General features: G+C 40.7%; 1 protein-coding gene across 1 annotated transcript; it reads right to left on the reverse strand.

Annotated features, from left to right (window-relative positions):
• Positions 1-2,768: 2,768 nt before the first annotated feature.
• Positions 2,769-11,707, reverse strand: PDCL3 (phosducin like 3). The gene is made up of 6 exons (XM_072844501.1): positions 11,599-11,707; positions 9,373-9,502; positions 7,196-7,286; positions 6,787-6,930; positions 5,573-5,781; positions 2,769-3,138 (listed from the first exon to the last, which is right to left on the reverse strand). The coding sequence occupies exons 1-6, from the start codon at positions 11,602-11,604 to the stop codon at positions 2,996-2,998; spliced, it is 723 nt and encodes a 240-aa protein (XP_072700602.1). The 5' UTR covers positions 11,605-11,707; the 3' UTR covers positions 2,769-2,995.
• Positions 11,708-15,763: the final 4,056 nt, after the last annotated feature.

A 15,763-nucleotide genomic window follows, 5' to 3' on the forward strand; every position in this document is an offset into this window, starting at 1 on the left:
TTGTCTGAGGTTCCCCATCAAGGGAGAGACTGAAATCAAGAGGATAATTTGCTGGAACAAAGTCCTGAAGAATGTGGGAGAGAGTAAGGTCAAAAGCATAGAAGGAGAGTTTCAACTTGGGAGAATAGACACATCCTCATTTGAGACCAAATGGAACAGAAGGAGAAGACAGGCCACTCTGTCGGTATGGGATGGTAAGACTGGAAGCCAAGGGGCTTCCTCATAGGGTGCACATGACAAGGTCTGCTATGGAGGTCACAGAGTTGTGGTGGGAGGGGGTCAGCGTGCAGAAGACAGACCATCTGCTGTGTGAATGTAAACAGTACCAAAAATGCATGTTGAAAGCCACCTGTCAAAAAGGTTATACTTATGAGTAAAAACTGGTTTCCATAAGCAGGAGAAAATCATTTCATAGAAACATGATTCTAAAGTAGGCAACACCGTCACAACACATTTGGCCTGTCACACTTGAAAAGCACTTTGTCAAAATCTGGTCTCGTTACATAAGAAAACTGAATCTAAAGTTGGAGGTAACAAATGGCAAAAAAAAAAAAAAAAAAATTTAGGCATCGGTGATAAAGAACACCCTTAACATTCTTTTCATAACTCTCCTAAAGTGCCTTTCATATGCAGTAGAACTCTTCTGAAGTATTTCTGAGCCACCCACCTTGGAAGCTCTGTGGTAGATATCTGCTGAAGCCATGGTCAGCAACCTTGGGGAGTGAGGATATAAATTGAGGTTTGCAATAAGATAGGAGTATACAACTCATCTACAGCCTTTCCTTCCTCTACAAATAAGGAAGAATCAATTTTATTTGATTATTCTTGTTCTATTTCACTTCTCCCAATTATTATCCCAATTTTCCTGAACCATTTCTTACCAATCACTTAAGAAAGGACTACCTGGGGAACCCTGGGTGGCTCAGCAGTTTAGCACCTGCCTTCAGCCCAGGGCGTGATCCTGGAGTCCAGGGATCAAGTCCCACATTGGGCTCCCTGCATGGAGCCTGCTTCTCCCTCTGCCTGTGTCTGCCTCTCTCTCTCTCATGAATAAGTAAATACAGTCTTTTTTTTTTTTTTTTTTTTAAAAAAAGGGCTACCTAGTACTTCCTATAAACCTTTCCTCCGAACACTGGAAGACAGACTCTAGGTATCCTTTTTGTTTGCCTTCCCTAATCACTGTGTGTTTCTGCTGTGGAATTAGATAAACCCAATGTTTAAGCATCAAATTGTATCAACTGTCACATCACAAATGCTCCACATGAAATAGAAAGTTAGTCGTAAATAGCAAAGTCTCCCAAAATTAACTTACAGAAATTTGCCGCTCAGGTTCTAATAGCAAAGTCTCCCAAAATTAACTTACAGAAATTTGCCGCTCAGGTTCTAAATCACAATACTGATTTTAGAAGAGAGATGTTTCTATTTAAATCAAGTTCAGCCAGCATGATTAAATAGCTGCCTGGGGCCTAGGTGCCATGTGGCCAGAAAGGGCTCACCAGCCACATCCAGAGGTCCCGGAGCTGGTGTTGAGCTCACACTATAAGCCTTAGCCCAGCAGAGAGGCAGGATGATGAGGCAGTTCTCAAACTTACAGAGATCAAATTCGCACAGTGAACATTTAGAAGTACATCCTGCATGAGCTCCACAGTGGAATAAAGCCTGCTGTTTTCCATCACGGTGGACACTGCCCCCCACCACGCTCAAGCAGTGTTCTCTCAAGAGCTGTATGCATTGCAGCTCTCAGTCAAATGCAGCACTCTAGATTTTCACCTTTATTCTTCCCACAACATTTCACTTTAATGTCAGCTAACAATAGAAAATCAGAGGAGGCAGCTCTCCCACAAAACCCATGGAACTACCAGGCAAGTGAAAGAACTGACCACACTTGTATCAACCTGCAATTAAAATTTCATGAAAGATCCTTCAAAGTAAATTTGTTAGATGAGTACATTTTTAAAACCAGCACTGGTTCTCATATGTAGGAAAACAAATATTCACTAATACAAACACTTCTGACAGATAAAAATGGGTCACAGCTGTTTGTTACTCTGAATTACAGCAAAAATAAATTTTGTAATGTAATCTGAAGGAACTCTAGGCCTTCCATAATTCTTAGTTTTAAGATTCAAACCCAGATTAAATACTACATCATTCAACATAAACATTAGAGAACACTTCCCCTAATTTTTCTGTTAATGTTAATTTGGCAAGAAGTGTTAAGTGCTAAGAGGATTCTACTTCAGAAAATACTTGATGCTTTTTACTGATCGAGATATAATTTATCATTTTATGTGCTATTATCTGTCTACAAAAAAATTTAAGGTGGTCTTTTACAGTAATTGGGATTAACTGACATCTCAGGCTGAGACAAAAATTATTTTAACTAGAAAAAAACATTTAACCAAAAATGGCAAGAAACTGGAATCTTTCAGTTACTCTTTTGAAAAGACAATGTTTTATTTTTTTATTTTTTTAAGACAATGTTTTATAAAAATGATTGCCTATTTCTTCTAAATAAGACAAACACTAAAATTTTTCCTATCAATCTTTTTTTTAGTAATTTTGTTGCTATCCTTATAAAGCAAAAATAAATGATAATGTAACTATAAAGCTTAGTTTGCAATTTTTCCACTGTATAATTTAGTCACATTATTAAAAAACACTTCACATTCACTCTTATGTAGCTATATGTGGATAAATGGTGAACAGACAGTTTCATAGCTTAAAATATAAGTAAGGAAAACTTAGACATCTGCCATACCAATAGCTGGGGTTTTGTTTGTTTATTTATTTATGGAAAGGTTATTCATTTAAAAAGAGAGTTCTAAGAAATGTAACACAATTCTCAGCAATAATGATTCTTGAGATCTGTGAGATTTGAAATATAATTGTAAAAAAATTAAAAGCTGAAAAGAATTTCTATTTTTTCCTTTTTAAAAAAATCCAAATGATTTGTCACATCAAGGAAGTCTGGCACATTACCAAGGCCACAGTCTTAGTCATCCTCAGAATCGCTGTCCCTTCTTGTGGGAATGGAGCACCGCACTGAGGATAGCAAAGTGTCTTCAATTGGTTTCTTAGGGTTTTCCTCCAAGTCTGTCTTGATGGCTCCAGACTCTGACAGTTTCCACTCCAACTCTACATGATAAAGAAAAACCAAATTACCTAAGACAGTCGGCACAGGACCCTCACCCTCAAGCCCATCAAGCCAGTTTTTATCTAAGCAGAACTATGCAGCAACATTTGATGATAATTTTAGTGCTGTAATTATAAGGCACCTAGAAAAGAAAAAAATCAGACCTTTAAGAAGGAAAACAAAACAGTTGTACTTTTTTTAGAAAAGGAGATCAAATGAGATACTATATATATTTGAATCTACGGTAATTAAAAGAAAAAAGACTAAACCTGTCTTCTAATGACTAGTTTCTCAACTCACACAATTTTCCAGGAAAGAAGTCAGCAAGAAGCATTTAAAGGAAATACTTTTCACAGTCCTGCTGGCAATCTAATCATTACATCTAATTTTAGTTAACAAAAGGAAATTCTTAGGCCTCATTCCAGTATCTCAATCTATTAGAGTCAAAGGATAAATGTATGATGACATCCTAGAACTTATAATTTGCTCCAAGTAATAAAAACAATACCAAGAAAATAAAGAACCAGCAACCAAAGCCTCAATTCCTATATTTCACTCTCTTAGGATCCAATGAAACTCCATATGGGTGTGAGACCTTGTGAAGTGAAATCAAGTGATATATTTTCCACTGCAGAAAAGACCCCAGACACTACATGAGTTAGGAACTACATGAGACAGTCTACAGCAAACTGCCTGGTTTCAGTGATGCTCTGTTAATTAGACACCTCTATTAAAATGTGACAATCAATTTTATTTAAGTTCTATTAATTAAAATGCTCCATGGAGATCAATAATACCAGTATTTAAAGTCCTCAGAAAAAAAAAAAAAAAGAAAGAAAAAGAAGAAAAAAAAAAAAAAAGTCCTCAGTACCTGAGTTGAGTGTTATGAAAATTCAGAAAATTTCTTTAGAACAAAAAAAAAAAAAAAAAAAAGAAAAACCTTGATTCCAATTCTTGACTCAAGAATATATTTAGATCCACCTAAACATACATATATATTGGTGTATGTATTAATGTTACTGTTCATTTACACACAGTAATCAGTGTAAGTTCACTAATCTTCAGGTAAGACTTTTTCTAGAAATACACTGACCTACTATTATATTCCCATCTCTTTTCCCCTCATGGTATATCAAAAGACCAGACTAAGATGCAAACATATACTTAGTTTGAAATGCAGTATGCCTTTGAACATTAGAATAATGCATAATTGTTGTAACACGCATTGTATATACATGTGCACAGATGTTAAAACTTATCCCAGTTGAGCGCCTTATATATTTATATAAAATGGTATATAGAGTCATACCGTAACATGTTTTTAAGCACAGGGAGACATGTTATTTCAATAATGAGTGACTTAGGAGAAAGCCCTCAGGCCTTAAGTTCTATCTTTCATGTTATGAGTATATACATTTTTTTTTTTTGGTTAAAGATTTTATTTATATATTCATGAGAGACAGAGAGAGAGGCAGAGACATAGGCAGAGGGAAAAGCAGGCTCCCTAAGGGGAGCCTGATGCAGGACTTGATCCCAGGACCCCAGGATCACACTTTGAGCCGAAGGAAGCCACTCAACCACTGAGCCACCCAGACATCCTGAATCTATACGTATTTTGACACCTCGTATAACAGGTAGAAAGGAATAAAAAAGATACATCCTTCAGGAATAAAAGGATACACCCTTCAGGAGTTAAGAGGTAGAACTCAATAAAATTTTAACTTAATAATCACTAAGATATTCAACTGAGAAAATATGAATGGGGTGTGTGTGTATATGTGTGTGTATTCACACACATATACATATAACCTATACACGTACATAACCAATATATGTGTACAACTTACGTATATACATATTTAAGCATCTGTTAATAATATATTCATGTGAATTAAACAAAAAATGAATGTTGAGATCTTGATCTATAACTTAAAACATATGCAACTATAGGGACAAACAAAAGATATTAGACATTAATATTAAATATACATACTTTAAAACCCAGTGTGCTCTTTTAACAGAATTCTTAGAGAGCTGTTATAACTGCCCCCAATGACTCATCATCTTTTTTTTTCCCCCAAAGATTTTATTTATTTATTTATGAGAGACGCAGAGAGAGAGGCAGAGGCACAGGCGAAGGAGAAGCAGGCTCCTCACAGGGAGCCTGATGCGGGACTTGATCCCCGGACCAGAGGATCACGCCCTGAGCCAAAGGCAGATGCTCAACCGCTAAGCCACCCAGGCATCCCCTCAATGACTTATCTAATGAGAGAGTAAATCTGCTTCCTCCTTTTTATCACTCACTCACAGGGTCAAAGGTAACTTTGACAAATCATCATAACACATGTCTCTTCAACAGAAACATCCTCTCATCATTTATAACATGCACTGGTCATCCCTCATATGCCCTGGACCATCTCACAAAGAGACTCTTACCATCTATTGTCAGATTCATGCCACCAAACACTAGAGGTCCAATAAATTGAGCCTTGATATCACCTTCAAGGTAAACAAATATTGTAGGCAGATTCCTATCAGGATAATTGGGTATGCAGGTTGTTGAAATGGCTTTGATAAATTTGACATCAGGAAACTTCCTGGCAAGTCTGCTGAAGTGTTGATTTATGAGGGCACAGAGGGGAATCCTGTAAAAGAGAAATGGGAAACAATGATGAGAGAGGAACTCTATAAAAAAGAAATAGAAGCAACTATAATTCTGCATTTCTATAGGGCAAAGCTCAACTACCTTTCTACCTATGTAAACTCTCATCATAGCTTCATAAGTGATTCTGGTACTCCAGCCTAGATGAATTAACATCTTTTTAAAAAACTTTCTAGTATGTTCGGGGAAAATGAAGAACTCAAAATCCAAAATCCAATTTAATTTGACTCAATAATAAGTGAGAAAAAGGGCTTCAATGTTAAAGATAATTGTTTTGCCCATCTGTATGAGAGAACATTCAAGATTTAGAAGGTGTGAAAGGGTCAGAAAGCATTTCCTGCTTTTAAAAAAAAAACTTCCACACAAGTGCACAGTAGGAGAATACGGCTGGAGGTGAGAAATAGTGGAGGGCCACCGCAACACTTGGCCTGGAACAATTATTATAAAGGTCAACTCTGACATCTATGAGAATGATTCACTACATGGGATTCTGAAATGCCAGAGTTTCTCTAGAAGAGTAAATCGGAATTCTTTTTCAATAAAAGCAATCTTCATTGCTACAATGTAACAAAAGCATTATTTTTAGTCACAAATATTAATTTTAAAGTCTGAAGACGGGACACCTGGGTGGCTCAGCGGTTGAGTGTCTGCCTTCTGCCCAGGGTGTGATCCTGGAGACCTGGGATCGAGTCCCACATTGGGCTCTCTGCATGGAGCCTGCTTCTCCCTCTGCCTGTGTCTCTGCCCCTCTCTCTCTCTCTCTCTCTCTCTCTGTGTGTGTGTCTCTCATGAATAAAAAAATCTTTAAAAAAATAAATAAATAAAGTCTGAAGACTTAGACATTAGGTGTGGGCAAATCAGCAACAAAACACACTAGTAAAAAAAAATGATAAAACAAAAACAACAAACCTCCAATGTGGATTAAGCCTGAGATGTCCAAGACATAAATTCAAATTAACATTAAGGACAGTGTGTAAGATCAGCTCACCCTTGTTTGTAAAGGTGCAAGATTACCCACAAGCCCTCACCGGCTTTGGTAACTTCTTGAACATAATCCTTTCCTGAGATCTCTAAAACTTCTCCAAATTTATTCTTCAGTTGTGTTGCTTTCCACTCAGCCAGCCTTTGCTGCCTGCACAGCACAAGGAGAAAGAGCGACATCTTACACATATACACACACCTTTCAGACAGTGACCTTTATAAAGATCCAGATCCTTTATAAAGATCCTTTATTTGCCACGTGGCAAAAGTCTAAGACCAGTTCACTGAGGTCCACAATATTACTACTTAATTATAGTCCTTCCCAAAAGCTATCTCAGGCAGAAATCTAACTTTTCAAAAGACACACATTTTAGTGCCACACAAAAAACCAAACAGTCCCTCTCGGTGGCACTAACCTGTACATTTCAATAGCACGTTCATCTTCCTCATTAAATTCGTCTTCATTATCCTCCAGCTCTTCCAAAGTCATATCTTCATACGTTTTCACTGAATGTAGTTAAGTTAGCAAAAACCAAAAAATGTAAAAGATGAACAAACCTGCATTTTGTTTTTCCTCCTTTATTTTTCTCCTAAAGATGTGCATGCAACATCAAGCGAAAATAAAACTCATTCACCAAAGCTAAAATAAAAAATACTGAAGGTATTACACTAGTAAATCAGAACCTGAGATTGTTTTAAAAAGATATAACCATGTTGACAAATGCAGCAGGACTAACTCTCCTACCTCCACACAATAGTAAGTATATGAATGAGAAGTTTCCCAAGTTCATAAAACCAGAGAGTTGTATTTGCCTGAACTCACCTGGTCTGCTCTTCAAGTACATACACCCATGGACCAGTGTATTAACAATTCTATCTTTGAGGACATGGAACGATACAGTGGGTGTCCCCCACACACCCTTCCTAGAGTTAAAGGGGTCATCACAGGACGTCTTGGTCTCCAGAGTGATAGGCAGCTCCCTTTTCTTTTAACCAACTGCTATAAAATCTTTATTTCATTTTTATTGCCATAAGCATTCTTGCTTCTTGACATCAAATCAGATTTTTGTTCCCCCATTCCAATTCTATCACTACATACTGTTCTTACCAGGGTCAACAATGACCTCACCTTTCTGACTGATGGGTAATAGCACTGATCCAACCCACCACCGCTTCCTCTTTGAAGCTGGTCCTCCTCTGGCCTCCAGGATGCTTTCTCTCCTACTTCTATGACTGCCCATCCTTTGGACCTTGGCTGATTTGACTCCTTTTACATCTATACCCACTCCCTTGGTGATTGCATCTCATGGCTTTATGCCTCCAGCCCATATTTCTCTGATTTGGAGAAAAACAGACAACTGCCTACTTGCCATCTCTATTTGACTAATAAAAATCTCAATGTTTCTATGTTCCAAACAGAGCGCCTGATCCTAGCTCCAAACTGCTATTCACCAAGCCTTCCTCATCTCGGTTGGAGGATATGCCATCCTTCAGGCTGCTCAAGCCCAAAGCCTTACAGGCATCCTTCACTTCATTTTTCTCACAGCTCTCACAGGATCCACCAGCAAATCCTATTGGCCCTACCTTCAAACTATTTCCAGATCTGACCACATCTCACCACTTCCACCAACACTAAGTGGACTGGTCTAAGCCAATGGTGCCTCTTGCCTGAATTACTGTAGTTTCCAGACTCATCTCTCTACTTCCTGACTTGCTCCCCATCTTCCATACTTGGAAGGGCAGCAACAGGAGGGTGCTGTCAACATGTCAATCCTCTGTTCACACCTCCAGTAACTTCCACCCAACTAGATATAAAAGCCAAAGTCTTGGTTATAACAGATACAAGGTCCTCAGCGGTTTGACCCCACTTGACTCTCTGAACTTACAACCCTTTCCTAGTCATACTGGCTTCCTGGCTGGTTCTCCAACATGCTCTTCACTCACTTAAGTAGCTCAGTTCAACTCCCTCCCATCTACTTAAATGTCACTCTCAGTAAGGCTCTCTCTGACCCTATCTAGATTTATACTCACCCTTCTTCCAACCCTTTCCAGGCCCTTTCCCTGCCTTATTTTCCCATATTTACTTATGTCTTGTTTATTGTCTGTCTCTCTCACTAGAATGTAAGCCCCATAAGAACAGGGATGTTTTGTCTGGTCTGTATACAGCAAGAGCCCCAGTGCTTAGAATAACACCTGGTAGACAGTCATTATTCAATAAACATTCACTGGATAAATGCTTTCTAGTGAATTCATCTCTAAATTAGCTCTAACATGGAAGAAGACAAAAGTATTGGCCCCTGTGATCAATGGGGCATTAAGTCAAGACTCAGAAATATTTTCTTCAGGATTATCAGGTGCTCATCTGATACAGACAAGAAGCTGTGGAAATGTGGAAATTCTACAGCTCAGGAAGTTGAAGGTTAGAGGACAGCCTGTGACACACTTAAGGTCCCAGAAATAGTGTCTATCCCAGCACTCCAATCCCTGGTTCCCAATTCCTGCTCAGAACATCCTTCTACCAAAGCAGTTAGAGGCTTAAAAAGTTGTTTCTTAATCCACAGACAGAACAAATAAAGAATATAAGCAATCTCACCAACTGACTGCTGAAGGACTCGCTGTTCTTCTTCTTCTGCCTCCTTTTCCAAATCTTTCAAACTTTCCTTTGAGGGCAAGATGCCCTTTTTGCGTAAGATGTCATTCCACTCAGTGTCTGCATTAGGGTCCTGGGGGAAGTGGACCAAAAATACTATGAGTGCAAAGTCCACTACAAAGGGTGTCATGTTAGGGAAAGGGTTGAATGGGAAAGGTGGCGGGAAGAGGAATTCAAACCAAATTATTCTGTGGCCTATTTCTGAGAAAGTGTCAAAAGATCCACCAGCCCTGTTCTTTTCCTGTTCATTCAATTTCACCCTCACCATGCAAGACACACACCCAGTAAATAGCCTTTGGTAAAAATCAGGATATGATGTGCAAATCAGTATCAATTCTCACACCAGGACTCTAACCTGGCTTCTATTTGATATTTTTATTAATGCTTCAGAGTGATTCATTCAACATATACTAAATGCTTGTGGCAAGTGTAATGATCAACAAGCTGTCGATCTAGAGAGTTGTAAGAGGTCTGCATTCCACAGAATGGGTAGGGATATTGTCTCAGAAGTAGATATTTAACCATCACTGAAAAGTGAGAAGGAAGCAGACGTGAGGAATGATAACTTAAGAAATTACTTTCCAGGCAGAGGAACCAGCACGTGCAAAGGGCCCAAGAATGGAGATAGGAGTATCGTAAAGTTCTAAGTGGCTCCAGTAGAGTCAGGAGGAGGAGAGCCTGATCCTAGGCTGACAAATTCTCAAACAGCTCAACCTGAGAGGAAGAACGGAGACCCCTTGGAATAGCTCACAATGGCTAACGCCTACTGAGTACCAGGTGCTGGGCACTCTCTGAAGCCCTTTACCTGGACCTACTTAGTAAATCCTCACAAGCCTAGGAAAAGATGTGACATTTAGGAAGACACTGTCATACTGGGACGAGTCAAATTTACCAGGATCAAATGTCAGAAGGATACATGTCAAAGTGGGCTCTAGCTCCCCAAACTAGCGAGTCAAACACTGGTTTTGCCTGGCTTGGCTAGAACACTGCTAATGGACCTGGTCTGGCATAGGAACTCCAAGAGCACTGTGGAGAGAGCACTAAAACAGCCAGGCTGCAGCCCCAACTCCACGTCACTGTCTTGCTGAGATCTATCAAAAGAAAATGAACAGAATCCTTTCAACGGGGTGGTCAGGGAAGGCGTTCAAGAAATGACATTTCAACGCAGGGTTCTAAGGGACAGAGAACGCCAAGGAGGCCAGGGCAGCCCTGGAGCTCTCTCTTCCCCACTCCCGAGTGTCTGGCTTCTGGTAGACACACTCTATTTGTAGACGCTTATCCTGCCCAGCTCCCAAGCAAACCCACACTAACTCCATTTGTCATGTGCCACTTAGCCAGCGAGGATTTCATCAGAATCCCTAACTACAGTGAGGTCTAGGAAGCAGCAGGATGACCTCTGGCAAAGGGTCCTTCGACAAGGGGCAGCATTTAGTCCGAAACTTTTGCTAATTTCCATGATGTCTTCATTTTCTTTCGCTGTAAGTTTGTCCAATTCCATTAGAAAATTTCTGATACAAAAAAAAAAAAAAAAAAAAGAGGACAAAACTAGGGGGTTTGGTTTTATCTATTTTCAGACAGTAACTGAGAAGGACCTAGGGCTGAGCTGGGAACCGGGGAATCGGAGGGGGAGCGCACCTCAACCTGCACACCAGCGCGAGGGAGGGAGAGGATGGGACAGATCCCTCACCCGGCTCCGGCTCCGGCTCCGGCTCCCGCTCCGGGTGGGGTCGGGGACACGGGCTGCGACACCGATTACGTCATGGGATCTCCAGGCGGGACCCTTCCCTCATCCGCCTCAGCTTCCACCTCCACACAACGGGCCCCTGACACACTTGCTCAGGTGCGAAGAGAATTAACAAACAGGAAGTAACCCTGTCAGGTGGGATGGGCGAGCTGTTCACACACGCCACGTGACGGCCCCAAAAGCCTGAGATTTAGGGGCGAGGCCCACGGGGTGCGGGTAGCCAGCCCGCGGCGCCCGGCGGGACCACGCCCGCCCTCCCGCACTGCGCCTGCGCCTGCGCTCCGCCTAGGCTCGCGTGACCTTTCTTGCGCCGGTGGCGCCCGGCGCTCCCCACGGTCCCAGCCCAGACGGTCTGCCGCTGCCACGGACCCAGCGGGGCAGACGCGCTGCGGCCCCCCCAGGCCTCGGCCCCCCAGGTTCTTTACCTGCATGGTGCCCAAAGTTGGTCACGCCAGGCGGAAGCCGTGTCCCCGCCCCTCAGCTCTCTGCGCATGCGCCCAGCCGCCACCCCCCTTCCAGCCCGGCCTTGGCCCCGCCCCCTAGCAGAGAGCAGGGCGGAGCCAGGGAGTCAGCGAGACGTCTGCGCCTGCGCCCGCTGCTCTAGAAACCGGCGCGGAAGCTGTGCGCATGCGCATGGGGGTCCTGTCAGTGCGGGGGGCGGTCCGCTGGCGTCACGTGACCCGGAGCCCCTTCTCTTTGCTACCTTATTAGGGCAGGCCTCGGTCCTTGGAAAGGTGGAGCCAGATGGAGGAGGTGCTCGTTGCGAGGTGTCATCTGCTGCCTCAGACCCTACCGTTGTAAGGAGGGCTCGGCTCCCGAAGTCAGAAGTAGAAAGGTGTTTCAGTGCGCCAGTGTTAACAATTGAAAATGATGCGGCGGCGTCCGGAATTCACTCGCTTATCGTTTCAGCGTCAGATAAGGCAGTTAATTCAGACACATACTTACCAGGAGCCTATGTGCACCAGGCACTAGTCTAGGCTCTGCGGATACGGCGGTGATTACGACAGACAAAAAGGTGAAAGTCATTTCACCTGGTTAAGCCTCAGGCGGCCCATCTTTGCAAGTGTTCGGCCCTGCCCAGGCACACAGGAGGCACCGAGTAAACCAGAAGAATCTAAATTGTAAAAATGCAGGTGCTGGGCTCCAGGCTTCTGGCTACACAGCGCTCCGAATTTGAGTTAAGAAAGTAATCTCACTCCTGGGACAGCTGGGCTGACGTGCGGCCTCAGCAATGAAGCAAACACAGAAGATACACATCCGCACATCTGGGAGTGGGCTCACGACTCCCAACGTCGACCCCCTGGGAGCTTTCAGACACTGCAGTTATGCTGGGGCACCATCCCCAGTCAAAAGAGTTGACTGGAACTGGTATTTTCTTGAAGATCCTCAGGTCTTTGCTGCTAACATGCAAAACCAGGGATACAGAGTGAAAATAAAATGATTCCTTGAAGGCAAGGAGCTTTGGTTTTTATAATTTATAAGGATTCTTAATATTTACCTAACTCCTTACCGCAGAATTACAGGTCTCCTGAAATATTTGTTTATTTATTTATCTGCAGCAAACTGTGAATGAATTGTCCCTTGTCTTACTACCAAAATCAGGAACCAGACTAGTTTGGGGTGAGTTTGGCCCTATGCTAAGTTTTGCAACCTTCCACAGCAATAGAGTGGGTGCTGTTATAGCCTTTCTTCATTCCCAGCCCTATTTCCTCACACCAGGACTCATCCCCACCTGATGATTCCTCTCTCCAGAGATTGACAAGCCAAAGGCTCAAACTGCACAGCCTCCTCTGTGGAAATGTGTGTCTCCCACTTTTGTCGAAGACTCTTACCTTGCTCTAAGTCACAGTCTCTCCCACCTCCCTAAAGACCCCTGTCCATCCTTCCATTCAGCACTCTTGGGTCTGGAAAAAATAATTAGGGCTCAGGAGAAAAAAAAATCAGAGCCAAAGGAGTTGTAAAAGAAAATAATTGGAAAATAAATTTGTTTGTAGGTCATATGACATAGTAGCATACTTGGAAAACCCAAAGAATCAAGTCTTAAATCCTTGCAATACGAGAATTCTATATAGGAGCAAGATATAAAATTAACATACAAAAAATAGCCTTTGAATTTACAATGACAAACTAGAAGATACAGATGTACAAACTAGAAGATACAGATGTTAATTGCAATAACAGAAAAGAAAAAAGCACTTAGGAATAAACTCAAAAAGTGTACAAAAACCTACATGAGGAAAATTATAAGACATTTTTGAAGATATAGAAGTAGATTTGAACAAATACAAAGAAATCCCTCCTTTTTGGATAGAATGACTCGATATCACAGAGATGTCAGTTTTCTCCAAGTTTACGTGTAAAATTTAACACAATCTTAATTTTAAAACCCAAGTATTTCCTGAGGCTAGGCAGGTTGATTCTCAAGTTTTTATGATGAAATAAACAGTAAGAATTGCAGACTACGGGGGCAGCCAGCCTCTACCAAATATTAAAACAATGTGGCAATGGTAGATGAACAGACAAATAGATCAATGGAGCAGCATGTTCAGAATTAATCTACAAATAGAGCCAAGTACATACAAACGTTACTGTATACTTAGGATAACATCTCAATATGCTGGGGGACAGGGTGAAGTTTTTAATAAGTGGTGTTTGGGCAATTGGACAGCCATTTGAAAACAGATGAAAGTGGATGTATACCTCATGGTGTATATCAGGTTAAAAATTGAAAACTAAAAGTGCTAGAAGAAAATAATTTTTATAACTCCAAAATAGAAAAAGTCTTTGATGACTATTACTAAAATCCAGAAAATCAGATGAAAATAATGATAGATTTGATAACTTAAAAAAAAATGTCTGCATAAGAAAACGAACACCAGCATGCCACCTTCGGTGTAAAATAAAAGGTTAAGTAAAAATACATATGGGGGCGCCTTAGTGGTTTAGTCAGTTAAGCATCTGACTCTTGATTTTGCCTCAAGTCATCATCTCAGAGTTGTAAGACAGAGCCCCATGTTGGGCTGCACACTGACTATGGAGTCTGCTTGATTCTCTCTCCCTCTGTCCTTGCCCCTTGCTCGTGCTCTCTCTTGAAAAAAAAGAAGAATACATATGTGTATATATTCCAATTTGCCTTATTTTACAAAAAGAATCACAGAAAGAGGAAATCAGAAATTAATGAAATGGTTAACTGTGGCAGTGAGGCAGGGTGGGGGTGGAGATGAGGTAGTAGCAACAGAAAAGTAGGAATGAGAATCCTCTGGTAAACTTTATTTTAGGGGAAAGCAAGTTTTGTGGGGCCTGAAACACATTCAGTCTTGGAGGATCTCTTTAAGAATCTGTCACTTATAAGTGGAATCTAAAAAAAACGAAAACTAAAATTCATAGAAAAAGAGATTATGATCTTTCTTACAAGGAAAAAAGTATTTTCTTCTTTTTTCTTTTTGTTGTATGAGAAGAAGGGTGTTAGCTGAATCTATTGTGGTACATGTTGTATGCTTTAAACTTATACAGAAAAGTATGTAAATTATTTTTCAATAAGACTACAAAAATATTACACTCTTTACAAGAGTGTAAAGGGGCCCTGAGACCCTATTTGAGAGATTTTGAAAATTTTTGTTTAGTGATTAAATGAGATATCTCCTAGAATAATGCCTGCACAGAATAGGCATTCAACAAATGTTTTTTAAAATGACATTGACTATGATATTGCAAGAACAGTAAGTTTATTATTTTTTTCTAAGGATTTTATTTATTCATTTGACAGAGAGGAAAAGAGAGAGAGAGCACAAGCAGGGGAAGTAGTCAGAGGGAGAGGGAGAAGCAGACTTCCTGCTGAGCAGGGGACCCCTCCCCACCCCCGATGTAGGTAGGGCTCCATCCCAGGAACCTGGGATCATGACCTGAGCTGAAGGCAGATGCTTAACTGACTGAGCCACCCAGGCATCCCAAGAACAGTAAGTTTTTTATGCTATCTTTCCTGTCCTTATAATTTAAATGATACAATATAAACATACAAAAAAATAAGTATACTCTGTGTTGAGTAGAGATTGGCCTATATAAACATTATGATGACATTTGACCAAATAAAAATAGAAAGTTTAAAAAATACAAAATTATGCATATAAAAGTGGGCATGAAAGTAGAAATTTATTTAGAATGGAGAAATAGTAACAAATTACCAATTTTAAAAGCTGATGAATACCATAAACATCACAAAATCCAGAGAAATAACATAATATTTCTATTAATTTATTCTCTAACCCATCTAAATGATACATAGATTAACTTCTGACTTGTGCATATTGTTAGAGAGGGAGACATTTCCTCTGTACCCCATTTCCCAGTGTTATTCTCCCTGGTTTAAGAATTAAACTGACATGAGACAGATCAACAGGAAAAAAGACCAAAGTTGTATTAAGTGTACTTGGAGGCCCAATATTGAAATTGAGACCTAAAGAGATGACCCAAACAGGCAGTTTTTATATATTTTGGACCAACAAAAAATAAATTTGCAAGAAATTGACAGGATAAAGAAAATACAGCGTAAGGAATTCTAAACAGAATTTGGGCTGAGATAGTTAAAATGAA

The sequence above is a fragment of the Canis lupus genome, chromosome 11 (genome assembly GCF_048164855.1).
Source record: "Canis lupus baileyi chromosome 11, mCanLup2.hap1, whole genome shotgun sequence".
In the NCBI taxonomy this organism is placed as follows: domain Eukaryota; kingdom Metazoa; phylum Chordata; class Mammalia; order Carnivora; family Canidae; genus Canis; species Canis lupus.

Coding starts and splice junctions, on each gene's coding strand:
- PDCL3 (XM_072844501.1), bottom strand. Junction 7,287..9,372: donor AGTCCTTCAGCAGTCAGTTG/GTGAGATTGCTT, acceptor AACTACATTCAG/TGAAAACGTATGAAGATATG. Junction 3,139..5,572: donor CATGAATCTGACAATAGATG/GTAAGAGTCTCT, acceptor TTTATCATGTAG/AGTTGGAGTGGAAACTGTCA.